Source organism: Macaca nemestrina, chromosome 4 (assembly GCF_043159975.1).
Source record: "Macaca nemestrina isolate mMacNem1 chromosome 4, mMacNem.hap1, whole genome shotgun sequence".
Classification (NCBI taxonomy): Eukaryota; Metazoa; Chordata; class Mammalia; order Primates; family Cercopithecidae; genus Macaca; species Macaca nemestrina.
The window spans coordinates 158,474,778-158,488,150 of NC_092128.1; the positions used below are offsets into that span (position 1 = coordinate 158,474,778).

Here is a 13,373-nt window from a genome sequence, read left to right on the forward strand (position 1 = left end):
GAGTACAGTGATGAATGAATTATCCTCTCATTGATAGCTTTGAAATGATTACCATTTGGTGCCTAGCTGTGCTTTAGTGCATGTGCTTCTGAAGTTTAAGAGTTCTTGTTGTCTTTGGACTTACCTTGTGATTAACCATAGTATATTATTATAATTTGTGGTGAGTCTAACAGAAGGCACCTCCAGGTGCAGAGACCTTTGCATTATGAAGGGGAATGGTATTTTGTAGACCCCGAATGAAAGAAAGGGAAGAGGAATACCAGCGGGAAAGCAATGCAAGATAATGCTGGGGACAGAGGTAGGGACTCTGAGAGGGACTATACTGTAGGAAAATTCCTCAGACAAGTCATAGAATATTATATTTGAGGGAAATGAAAGATCCGGCTTACAGATTAACAAGAAAAACATGACTCAGGAGATTTTTTTCTTTTTCTTTGCTTTCTAGCTATTTAGAGACTGGTTTGGACTTACAAACATGAAGGATGTGTTATGTACTTGAAATTCTTGGACAGTGAATGTTAGAGGTTTCTTACAGTAAGAGAACATGAACTAGAGCAGTTTACTGTTACCAGGTAGATGCAGAGATTTTTGCAAAATCAGATGTGTGTGTGATTACTCACTTTAAAGACAGTATAATGAATTAATCCTGTCATTGACAGGTAACTTTGAAATGCCTACATTTGGTGCTTAGCAGTGCATGCGATTCTGAAGTTTGTCTTTGGAGTTCCTATCAGTTTTTTTTTCCCTCTATTATTAGAAAATTTGGAAGGTTTTTTTTTTACAGGTCTTTCTAAGAGTTGCTGTCCCCGCCTTACACCTTTCCCCAAGGATGGAAACCTTTGACTTTTTTTTCCTGAGCCAAGTTTCATTTATATTTGGAAATTTAGCTAAAAGAGCCAGTGACTGACTTAATGAGTCACCCACCGCTTAACACAAACTTTTTCTCCCTTGTTGTCAGTGGTGCTTTAGTTTTCTTTTACCATATTCTAAGTATTTACATCAACATAATAGTGGATTTTTGCACTGAGTTTTCATTTTTTATTAAATCTTTAGTCTCCAATGTTAGATGTCCTAGAGTTGAGAAAATATGGCAAGGACATGGAGTTTGAAAGGCCTGGTTTCCATCCTGTCCCTGCACTTAATAATATCTTGAAGTCTCTGTTAGCTATAAAATGAGAGTAACTTCCTAGAGGGTGTGTGTGTATGTGTATATTAAATGTATATTAAATGTGTGTGTGTATGTGTATATTAAATGTATACTAAATATATATTGGGAACATTGGAAACAGTCTGGTGTATGGACGTTTAAACCTTCCCTCTGAAAGTTCGATTAATTGAGTGCTGAAATAAACTGACAGTAAACAGATGAACAAGATAAAGTGTGTACAAATTTATTGACATGCAAGCATGGGTGGGAGCTACAAAAAAAATACGAGATTCTAAAAAGGGCCAGGTGATTGAAGCCTAAATCCCCTTGTCATAAAGGGAGAAGTGGAGGATGCAGGCAGTTTTAGAGGAAGAGTAAATGATTTGAAGAGGAGACGAGTGTGCCTGAAGAGCAGACAATGGCCTGGAACAAAATTCTTCTGGGCTCTGGGAGAGACGATGACAATTTTTTGGGAAGGTGAGGGGCAGAACTGTACTGCAAACAAAAGTTGTCTTTGTTATATAGATACAGTCTCTGAGGTAACAAATAGCCCTTAGAAGAATAGTCAAAAGAATAGTTGAAAAGTCTGTTTGGGTACGGTATGCCCAGGGGCATGGCAATTTTTAGTTTTCTCTCCTGCTATAGGAGTTAATCTCTGGTTTATATAGATTCCAGGGAATTATCCAAGACAATTTCATTCCTTCTGGATGAACGTCCCTCAGTCAGATAAGGGAACTTCAGAGAAAACCTCTCCCTGTGCTTCGGAAGGGAAAGTGGGGAGGCAGGAGAATGTTGGAGAGAGACCTTGCTTCTGAGTCCTTTCGATTGCTTTTGTTCCGAACACTCAGCAAGCCAGAATGCCATACTTTGGGGCATTGTTTTCATAACCGCAACATTGATATACAGCAAGAGTGTAATAAATTCATATTTTCTTTCCTTGTCGTGGGCCGGTGATCCCTTTTTTTTGCATCCTCAAAAAGTTATACTGATGTTAAATATGCTCTCTTTACTGAAACGGATTTTAAAAAGACCCAGCATTAAGTGGGGCCACCTGAGAAGGGAAAGAATTTCTATGAACCTCTTAGATTTTTAATTTATATTGAAATTACTAATATTTCCTTATACCTGAAATACATAGTACTGTATTTTGCACATAGTAGACACTTAAGGATGTTGTTGTGCCATAGTAAAAATAACAGGAAGGAATCTGAAGGCCTGTAGGTAATCTTGACTTCTTTGCTTATTAATTTTCGTAGTGTTTGCAAATAACTGGATTTCTTTGGACACTGCATCTTGCCCTTTTGGCTTAGCAGTGGGAAGAGGTTGAACTCACCTCCCTATACTTAACTAGAGGAAAAAAATCCGTACAAGGACCTTCTCAGAGCCCAGAAAAGGAGCTCTGGATATGGAAGTGGATTGGATGGGAACCATCTCGGATTTGGAATTGCTGGTGAAAGAGAGGACCATATTTAGGACATTTCCAGTTGAGGATCAGGGCGTATCACAGATCAGAAGTTTCATAAATGGGAAGGTACAAACCTTGAAAAACAGACTAGGGTCTTAATCACAACAGAAATGGCAACAAAACCCCCACATAATTGCAGGAAATGAAGGTGCAGGGTTTCAAATACAGGAAAAATACAACTGGAAGATGCAAATAACAAAGGGGAAAAAACTTTACGAATGAGGTGGCTTCTCTAACTTAGAATTTTTCTCATTGCTCACCTCTTCCTGTTTCCCTCTACTTAGGTTTAGCTAAGAAAATTCTTTCACCTTTTTTTTTTCTTTTTCACCTAGCCTTCTCCCCGATCCCCAGTTCTTTTCATTGTTTCATTTTCAGTCAAGATTTATGAAAACATGAACCATGCTAGAGATACACCTGATTTTTTTCTGGGATATTTGTTTGACTTTATAGTGAAAGATAAAACAGCAAAATAACAGTTTCAAAGACCTTGGCTTCTCCATAATATACTCAGTATTCTTATTGCACTTTATTAAACCACCGTAACAAACCACTTCAGAACCCAGTGGCATACCAAAATATTGTCACTCACACTCACAGATTTGCTGGTTGGCTGGGCTAGCTGTTTTCACATATGCCTCATTCTTCTTAGGCAAGTGGGCTACCAAGTCATATTCTTCTTAAGTAGGTTGCAGAAGTTCAACTGGGTAAGCCCAGCGATGCAGGTATGTTTCATGTCTGCTTGCATGCTGGCTGCTAACATGCCATTGATCAAATCCCATCATCCATGACAAAAGGGAATACATCATGTGGGAGGAAGTAAAAAGTGGCAAAGAGTATGGATACAGGGATGGGAGAATTGGGAGTCTAGCATAGGCAGTGTAATCTTTTCTGGGATTTATATTTGTGTTTGTATTTTACCTTGTAGTCGTTAATTTGTATATATACTATTTTGTATTCTGCTTTAGCTTAATATGATTTTGTAAGGAAAACTTCTGAATAGATTATATATTTTTCACTTAAAAACAATAGTTGTATGTTTAACTCAGACTCTGCTTCTAAGTTGATCTGCATCAAAATCATTTGAAGTGCTTATTGAAATGCAGATCCTTAGACCTCAACCCAGACCCTCTAGAATCAATCCCTGGGGATGAGGCCTGGACATCATTATTAACAAACTCATGGAGTCATCCTTCTGTACATTAAAGTTTGAGAACTGCTTTCTTAGTGGAAGGACATGTGTTTGTATTAGTCTGTTCTCACATTGCTGTAAGGACATACCCGAGACTGGGTGATATGGTTAGGCTTTGGGTCCCCACCCAAATCTCATCTTAAATTGTAGTTCCCATAATCCCCATGTTTCGTGGGAGAGACCAGATGGAAATAACTGAATCATGGGGGCAGTTTCCCCCATCCTGTTCTCATGATAGTGAATAAGTGTCACAAGATCTGATGATTTTATAAAGAGCAGTTCCCCTGAAGATGCTCTCTTGCCTGCCCCCACGTAAGATGTGCCCTTGCTCCTCCTTCACCTTTAGCCGTGATTGTGAAGCCTCAGCCATGTGGAACCATGATTCCATTAAACCTTTTTCCTTTATAAATTACCCAGTGTATTAGTCTGTTCTCATGCAACTAATGAAGACATACCTGAGACTGGGTAATTTATAAAGAAAAAAGTGTTTAATGGACTCACAATTCCACATTGTCAGAGGGCTGACAATCGTGGCAGGAGGGAAAGGAGAAGCAGTGGCGCATCTTACATGGTGGCAGGCAAGAGAGCATGTGCAGAGGGAACTTTCCTTTACAAAACCGTCAGATCTCACAACACTTATTCACTGTCACAAGAACAGCATGGGAAAAACCCGCCCCCATGATTCAATTACCTTCTACCAGGTCCCTCCCATGACACATGAGGATTATGGGAGCTACAACTCAATATGAGATTTGGGTGGGGACAGCCATTTTTTAATTTTTATAATTAATGGCCATCAACACTTGTACAAATGACTAATTTCCTTGGGTACTCGGTAATTTTTTTCTGAGCTGTGGTTGAATAATTTTCAGTTGAGGAAAATAATACTTTATGTATGAAATCAGATTTGGAGTGCTGGTAGCAGTGAGATTACAGACTTAAAAAAATTTTAAAGAATTTTGTATTAACTAAATGAAGACACTGAATTGAATAAAGGTAATTTCTGTAAAAGTTTTATGCCTTTAATTCATAATGTTGGGTACTGCATAGCTTAGTTATGATTCCATTGCTATTTATTGGTAATTTTCTAAATGAAAGTAGTATAAACCAAAAAGTATCTTAAGACAAGTCTCAATCAATTTAGAAAGTTTATTTTGGCAGGGTTAAGTACACACCCGTGACACAGCCTCAGGAGGTCCTGACAATGTGTGTCCAAGGTGGTTGGGGTACAGCTTGCTTTTAGACATTTTAAGGAGACGTAATGTATCGGTCAATTCATGTAAGATTCACATTGGTTCAGTCTGGAAGTGAGGGACAAGTCTGGTCCCAGGGTGGCTTCCCAGGTCATCAGTAGATTTGAACATATTCTGATTGGCAATTGGTTGAGTTATTATCAATAGAAAGGAATGTCTGGGTTAAAATAAGGGGTTTTGGAGATCTGGGTTTTATCATGTAAATGAAGCCTTCAAGTTGCAGGCTTTAGAGAGAATAGACTGAAAATGTTTCTTACCAGACTTAAGGTCTGTGTTTATGTTAATGCTGGAGCGGTATAATGAGGCATGTCTACCCCCTACTTCCAGTCATGGCCTGAACTAGTCTTTCGGGTTAAATTTTAGAGTGCCTTGAAGCTTCAAATTTTATTTTTGGTTTACGGTATAAAAACTGATAGGTTTAAGATAATTTTATTTTTCTCCTTTCAGCTTTGTAAATTTGGCAGTTCTTTTATTCATCCATTTTGATAGCTTCCTGACATTTTATATGACTTTGTTTGTGTACTTTATTATGTATTGTATTGTTGGATAATCTTGGTTATCCCAGCTCTGTAAAAAAATTTTATGGAAGTGAAAATTCCTTGATGGCATGGCAGACACTGCCAATGCCTATCCAATGAACATCTTTTCTTTTTGATAACAGAACCTTGATTTCATTTTCACAGCAGCCTTTGCCCACCCGAAAAATTCATTTCCCAATCTCCTTTGCAGCTATGAGTGGCCATGTGAATGTGTGTGCTTTGTGAGGCTTGTATAAGTGGAAGTTTGTAGGTGGGGCTTGTTAAAGAAGTCTCATTCATTTGGGAGACACCTTTTGTCCTTGACCTTTCTCTTTATCCTACCTAAAACTTGGACAGGATAGTGGAGGAGGAGACCATGCAGTGACAGACATTCTGATGCGTGGTCCACATAAAGACTTCATGTTGGGTGTCCTTACTAGGTCTGAACTGCCCGTTGTGTCTTCTAAGTTAGAAAAGAAAGACACTCCAGAGTATTGAAGCTGCTGTTTAGTTGGGAATCTGTTATGAGTAGCTGAATATAGTTTCTACCTAATACAGATGATTTCTGTAAAAGATATTTGGGCTGCAATATCTTAAATTTTATTTTACAATTTGATGTCAACAAAGCTGAATGCAGGACATTTTAAAACTTTTTATTTTGAAATTTCAAATTTAAAGTTGCAAGGCTTAGTATACAGAACTTCCATAACTTTTTTCTCCCCAAACCATTTGATAGTAAGTTGCAGGCATCATGCCCCTTTACCATTAAATTCTTCGGGATATATTTCCTAATAAAAAAGATACTCTCTTACTATACTGGAGTTATCAAATTCAAGAATTTAATATTAATAAAATGTCATTACTAAGCTGTGCATATTTATATTTCTCCAGTTGTCTCAACAATATCCTGCATAACATTTGGTATGGGATGCAATCAGCTCCCCCTTTGGCTGACATACTTCTTTAGTCTCCTTTAGGGTGGAGACTCCACCTGTTTTTTATGGCATAGACATTTTTGAAGATGATAGAATAATTATTTTTCATAGTGTCCTTCAGTTTGGGTTTGTGTGATGCTTCCTCAAGATGAGATATAGGTTGTGCATTTTCACCAGGGCTGTATCACAGATTATAGAGTGTCAGGAGGCACACACTGCCGTTGTATCCCATGATTGGCAATACTAACTTTGATCTCTTGGTTAAGGTGGTGGCTGTCAGGTTTTGCACTGTTGTTACAGTAGGTAGCTAGTCAGACGTGAGCAGGGCAGAAGAGGGCCTCCCCCCCAGGAATGTCAGGCAACCATTAGGTGGTGGTCAGGCTGTTATTAACTAACCGTCTCTCTAAAATAATAATTGGCCACAGCGGGCACCAGGGAAAGGCAGTCTCCCAATAGATAGAAACACCTGAAACTGGTCATCAGCAGCTTCCTGATAAGGTCCCAGGATTTGAGTGAATGAGCTTAAGCATATATGCACTAAGAGGCAAAACGGTGGAGTTTAACTGACATACGACCTTCCTTTAGGAACACCCAACTGGTAAGGGAAAAATGCCTTAAGTGAGCACGGGCACAATTTCAGTAAACACACTGTGCGTGCAGCCCCACCCCAGTGCTGGCAGGCCACTGCGCCTGTGGACAGCCACCCTATAGGAAGAATCAGGGGAGAAGAAATGCAAACCCTGGAGGCATGCCAGTGTATAAAACCCCAAGTCAAAGGTCAGCTGTTCACTGGATCTTTCAAGTTGCCCGCTTGGCCCCCTTCCAAGTGTGCTTTACTTCCTTTCATTCCTGCTCTAAAACTTTTTAACAGACTTTCACTCCTGCTCTAAAAACTTGCCTTGGTCTCTCTCTCTGCCTTATGCCCCTTGGTCAAATTCTTGCTTCTGAAGAGGCAAGAAGTGAGCTTGCTCTAGACCTGTACGGGTTCACTGCTGTTAACAAAATAAAGTCATTCTTCCTCCCTTTATAATTTGTGGAAGAGAATTTTAAATGATGTAAATACTCTGTTCACGATCAAACTTTTCATTCAGTAGTTTTAGCATCCATTGAAGATTCCTGACTGAATTATTACTGAGATAAATGTGAAACATCTTTTTAAAAAAGATTTCAATAGATCCTACTCTGTTGACTAGGTTTGCTTTTCCTATCATATCCACTGTGATTAATTTATTTCATGGTACTGTTTTATAGTGTTGGGAACTTTAAGAAATACAGAGATATAAGGAGGAAGTTGGTTTTTATGTAGGGGCCCTCCAAGAGTTTGATAGTGAAATCCTGTCTCTACATCTTTTCCCCTCCAATACAATGTAACATGTAATCAGTTATGTAGGCCAATAGCATATAAAGAACTGAAGCAAATGGGGGCAAATGATCTGTTCAATTTAGAATCTTTTATGACTGATTGCACAGTGAAATGATCCTCTTTTTAAAGTAGATCTGAGGATCTCCATGGTATAATTACCCACTGAGTTATGTCTTGCCAAAACATGTCTTTTCTAAAGATGTTTCTCTCTTTGTGCTTAACCATCGTGGATAAGACTCCTTTTCTTGTTAGATGGCATAAATGAGGGGTTGAAGAAAAAGAAACTGCTAATTAAATAAGACTTATTGGGGAGTAATTAGAGAAGATACTTTTTTGAAACATGAGAATGAAGTAAGGGTTCTCCACAGCATAATTCATTCTTTCTAAAAAAATGAAATTGGCCTTTCTCAAGTTCTTTTTCCATTTTTACTGTAGTTTATTCTGTTTTGTTTGTTTGTTTTGGAAAACCAAAGGTCGTTTGTTTTGGAAAACCAAAGGTCATTTGTTTTCTTTTCCTAGTATATTTTCAGAGTTGAGAATATAATGATTTTGGTTTTTTCCTCCCTCTAGCACCAGCAAACGTTTTTGAATCAACTGAGAGAAATTACTGGGATTAATGACACCCAGATACTACAGCAAGCCTTGAAGGTATGACCTCTGTTTTATGATACACAGTTTGTGCTATATGCTCATCTCTAGTGTGTATTATATTTGATAAGGTTTTTGTTTTTTGTTTTTGGTTATACCATGTGGTAGTTTTAGAGATACAGGAATGGACTTTGTGAAGTAAAATCCTCAGTTAACGAACTGCAGTTTTGAGCATGTTAGCTTTCAGCAGTCTGATGTCCATGATATCTTAGAGTGACAGATAATCTCTTTCTGTATATGAAATGCTTTTTGTGCAAAATAGTGGGATGTGAATCCTAATTCAAATGGATGGTTTTACTTACGAGCTATGATTTTAGAGTTTAAATGAGGGTGCAAGGTGGGGTGTATTAGAGGATGAGGTGTAAGAGAAGGGAAAAGTAGAAAATTAATAGAAGGCTGAAAGCTTACATTTTTCTTCTCCCGAGAAGCAGAGATATAAATTTGTACCCATTCAGCTAATGACACCCTAAGTTAAACGTTCAATTTCAAACTCTTTAGTACAGGCAACAACTAAAATGTGTCACTTTGGTCATATCTTAGTTGGACCTTCATTTTCACACAGACATCCAAATGAGTCATATCATATGGATACTCACATTGAAAAAGAGTGAATGAAAGCTATTTAAGAAACAGAACTGTACAGTATTTTAAGCTTATTTGCATATTACTACTATAGGCTAAAAACAATATAGCATTTTTGCCATTGCAGTTATATACACAGCTCCAATCCTTTGGAACTTGATTTCAAGCCTAGAGTTCTTTGTTCATTTTTAGAAATAATCTATCAGATGATTATAATAAAAGTCATTATAATAATAAGTAGTACTGCTTAAACATTTAGTACTACCAGGCAGTATTTTAAGTACTTTATGTGGGCTAACTCATCCTAATAATAACTCTATGAGATAAGTATTAGTTTCATCCCGCTTTTGAAAAGATGAGCAACAGGGAGGTTAAAGTAACTTGCCCAAGATCACACAGCCTGTATGTGGAGAAGCTTGGAATAGAAACCAAGGCAGCCTGATCCCAGGGTGCCACACTTAATTTATGCTTCTTTTACTAGAAGCTTTGCTTCACCTTATTCTCCCATCAGGAAAATCATGAAATAGTCGTGTTTAGAGCATTAACGCGCAGTGTATGAAGCCACTGTAAGTATTTGGAGAGGAAGCAGAGATTATGACATTTAGATAATTGCTAGTCCCTTTTTATTCTGATAAATATCATTACTAAATTCCATGTTTGTTTTCAGAAACTGCCTTTTTCATTATGTATTGCTGAGCGTGAGGCCATAGCCTATGACCTTGCCAGGGTAAATTGGGGAGTTCGCTTTTTTTTTTTTTAAATCTTAGAAAATATATAGCTCGAATGAAGTCTTATCCACATTTCCTTTGATGTAGGTTGTGTGAAGCATAGGTATTTTTAATTTTCCAAAATTTTTGTTTCAGTTGCCAGTAGCTGGGGGAAAAGAGTGTATTTAAACCTTAATCGTTGGCCATTATAAATACTGACAAGAAGTCTACTTTTGGGCACCGTAACGTCATTGATTAATTTTGGTACTTTTCATTTGAGAACATGTTTTTAGCTCTAAAAAGTAAATGAACTTCAAGTTGTGTAAATTCCTGCTGTTTTTTTAAATTATTATGTGAGGTAATATATGAAAAACAGCACATTTCTTGGCATATAGTAAGTGCTCAATAAATGTTAGCCATCATTGAGATTTATTTTGTTATTAGATTACTTATTTAACATAGTGTATCTTACATTTTGGATGAGTCACTTAGGAATTGTCTAATGATCATGACGGATAGCATACTTGAAAGCTGTGGTGCTTTTGAAACTGCACCCTTACCCCTCTCGTCACTGACTGCTAGAATTGGGGTAGGTCTTGGGGACTTTATTCTGCCAGCTGCTCGGTCCTTAAATTTTGGAATCATCCTGATCCTACTTCTGTCGTATCCCACATTTAATAAGAAAGCAATAATATTGGACGCTCTCTTCTGCCCTTTCTCTCCTGTAGTCTGTTCTTAATATATAGTCAGAGTAAACACTTTAAAATGTAATTCATTACCGTGTCATTGCTTTTCAAAACACTCCACTGGCTTCTTATTACACCCGTGTGCATGTCTGAGTTCTTAGGGAACCTACAGAACCTTTCATGTTCTGGTTTTCTTTTTTCTTTTTCTTTGAGACGGGGTCTCGCTCTGTCGCCCAGCCTGGAGTGCAGTGGCGCGATATTGGCTCACTGCAAGCTCTGCCTCCTGGGTTCACGCCATTCTCCTGCCTCAGCCTCCCGAGTTGCTGGGACTACAGGCGCTGCCACCACACCCAGCTAATTTTTTGTATTTTTAGTAGAGACGGGGTTTCACCGTGTTAGCCAGGATGGTCTTGATCTCCTGACTTTGTGATCCGCTCACCTCAGCCTCCCAAAGTGCTGGGATTACAGGCGTGAGCCCCTTGCCTGGCTAATGGTCTGGTTTTCTGTTACAAAGATAGCTTCGTTATGAATATCTGGGTTTCCTGTGTTGTTTCAGTTAACTGTCTTAGTGCTAGCGTTTTACTTGTCAGTTGTGCAGAGAATATAAAGTTGTAACTGGGCACGTCTCTTCTCATTTTGCTGTTTTAAAAATTCTTATTCTGGCATCTGCTTTCTTCAAAATGAACTTTAGAATACTTTTATTCGGCTGTGCTTTTGATGAGAACTGTGTAAAATGTATATGTTTAATTTGAGCAGGATTGTCATCTTGACAGTGTTGAGTATTTCTGTCCAGAATTCTGTGTGTCTCTCCATAGTTCCACATTATCAAGCCCTTCAGTACATTTTGCCATTTTCTTCCTGTGAGTCCTTGACATTTTGCTGAAATTTGCCCCTAAGTGTGTATCCAGCACCCGGATTAAAAGGAATATCTTTTATTGTCCTTGTTTGTAGAAGTACTAATTTAAATACCCATTTTGCACTCTTTCGTATGGCAAGTTCCAGAAGACATTTTTTAGTTTATTTGTTCAAAAGTAGAAGTTTGTGATTGACTCTTATTAAGCAGATAGGAAAGTAATGAAGACTAAGAAATTAGAGATGGATTTTTACATTGTAGCAGTAGTTTTAATTAGTAAAAAAGGTATTACTGTTGGTATAGTATACTTTATGTATGATGCATTTACACTATAAAATTAGAATCATATAGATTAATTGCAAATCCAAAGCAGTTTTGTTCTAGAGTGTTTTGGAGGATATTGTATAAAGTTATTTCAAAACACTTGATACTCTTTTCTTGATATTTGAAGGATAGTAATGGAAACTTGGAATTAGCAGTGGCTTTCCTTACTGCGAAGAATGCTAAGACCCCTCAGCAGGAGGAGGCAACTTACTACCAAACAGCACTTCCTGGCAATGATAGATACATCAGTGTGGGAAGCCAGGCAGATACAAGTAAGTTTTCTTTCTTTTCTTATTATTTTAATAGAAACATACTGAAAAACTTTTGTTGGTATAATATATTAATGTTGCTTAAGCAGAGGTAAAGAACCAATAAAGAACTCTATTAACCTTGGTTCTTTTTAGTGTAGTTGAAAAGAGCATATATTATCTTTTTCAGATTATAAGGAAAAGATTTTATGTAAGTTATATGGTTTTTCATAGAGCATTTCATATAGTATTTATTGCTTTGAAATATCGAATAGCTGCAGTTATATTCATAAAAGGAAGAACTAGAATTTTTAATGGGCACTGTTATTTTGTAGATTTTCAGTGCTGGTAGAGGCTTTAGTATTACTTCTGAGGTTAAAGTATTATTTCTAATTGCTGATAGGTTTACCATTTAATAAAATTTCCCTTTCCTTTTCCCTGCTTCCAAACGAAGCTTTGACGAAGAAGTTTATTAATGTGTAATGAAATTGCCTTTCATCCAAAAGGAAAAAAAAAAGAAAACTTGGAAAAAGTGTTCTGGAGATACACACAAATACATACATGTGGAAGATTCTATGTGGGACTTAAGTTTTTCTTCATAATATGAATACTTTATACTTGTGTAGCACACAGTTTTTCAAACTATGTTCAGTTACCTCCATGTCTCATTATAGTTTAATAATTGTACTACATAAAAATAGTTACTTTTATGCATTATGGATTTACGAAGTTTGATTATTGACATATATTTGGAGAGAATTTCTTATTTTGTTTGTAGACATTCTCAAAGTCAGGAAGCAACTGGAAAAGAACTCATTTACGTAGATGTTTATTAATGTTTGTTGATAAAATATTTTAATTTTTAGTTTTCAGGATAATCTTAGTATTTTTGCTACACAGATGATCTTGTGTCAGAGAAAACTAGAATATTCCTGTCTCAGTTAATGGGTGATGGGAGAATTTTTGTAGCATCTATAAGACAGGCCCGTTTACTTAGTGTCTAAGTTCAAGGCAAACTGTGACTTGACCCCAATCCACATTTCTAGCCTCATTTTCCACTGTTTTCCTCCTGTCATTCAACACTGTGATAATACAGAACGGCTTGAAGTTCTCTCGTACTCAGTGCTGTTTAATTTCTCTGTCTTTACATGTGCTGTTTCTTCTGTTTGAATGCACTCTGGCCTTTTCCTCCCTCGCCTAATTTGTTGTGGTCTTGAAAGATTTAGCCAAAGAGCTGCTTGCTGGAGAATGTTTTTCCTGGCCTCTAGCTAGGACCAAGTGCTTCTCCAGCATCCAGGGCATGCTTCTGTCTTAATGAGCACTCTGCTATTTTGAAATGATTTCCTTGAACATTATTGGTGCTCAAAAAATGTTCACTGAGTTATTTTTGATAATATGTGCAGTAAAGCTCTTTCAAAACCAATGAAAGGGAATGAAGTTGAGAAGTTTGTTGCA

The 13,373-nt window shown here is 37.4% G+C and overlaps 1 protein-coding gene across 4 annotated transcripts in view; it reads left to right on the top strand.

Annotated features, from left to right (window-relative positions):
* Nucleotides 1-13,373, top strand: part of LOC105483466 (ubiquitin specific peptidase 25) — a 143,627-nt gene that overhangs the window by 23,347 nt on the left and 106,907 nt on the right. For all 4 annotated transcript variants that reach the window (XM_011744367.3, XM_011744369.3, XM_024793306.2 and 1 more), the window contains exons 2-3: nt 8,441-8,518; nt 11,798-11,942. In XM_011744367.3, the coding sequence (XP_011742669.1) occupies nt 8,441-8,518; nt 11,798-11,942 (223 nt within the window). The remainder of the gene's footprint in view (nt 1-8,440; nt 8,519-11,797; nt 11,943-13,373) is intronic.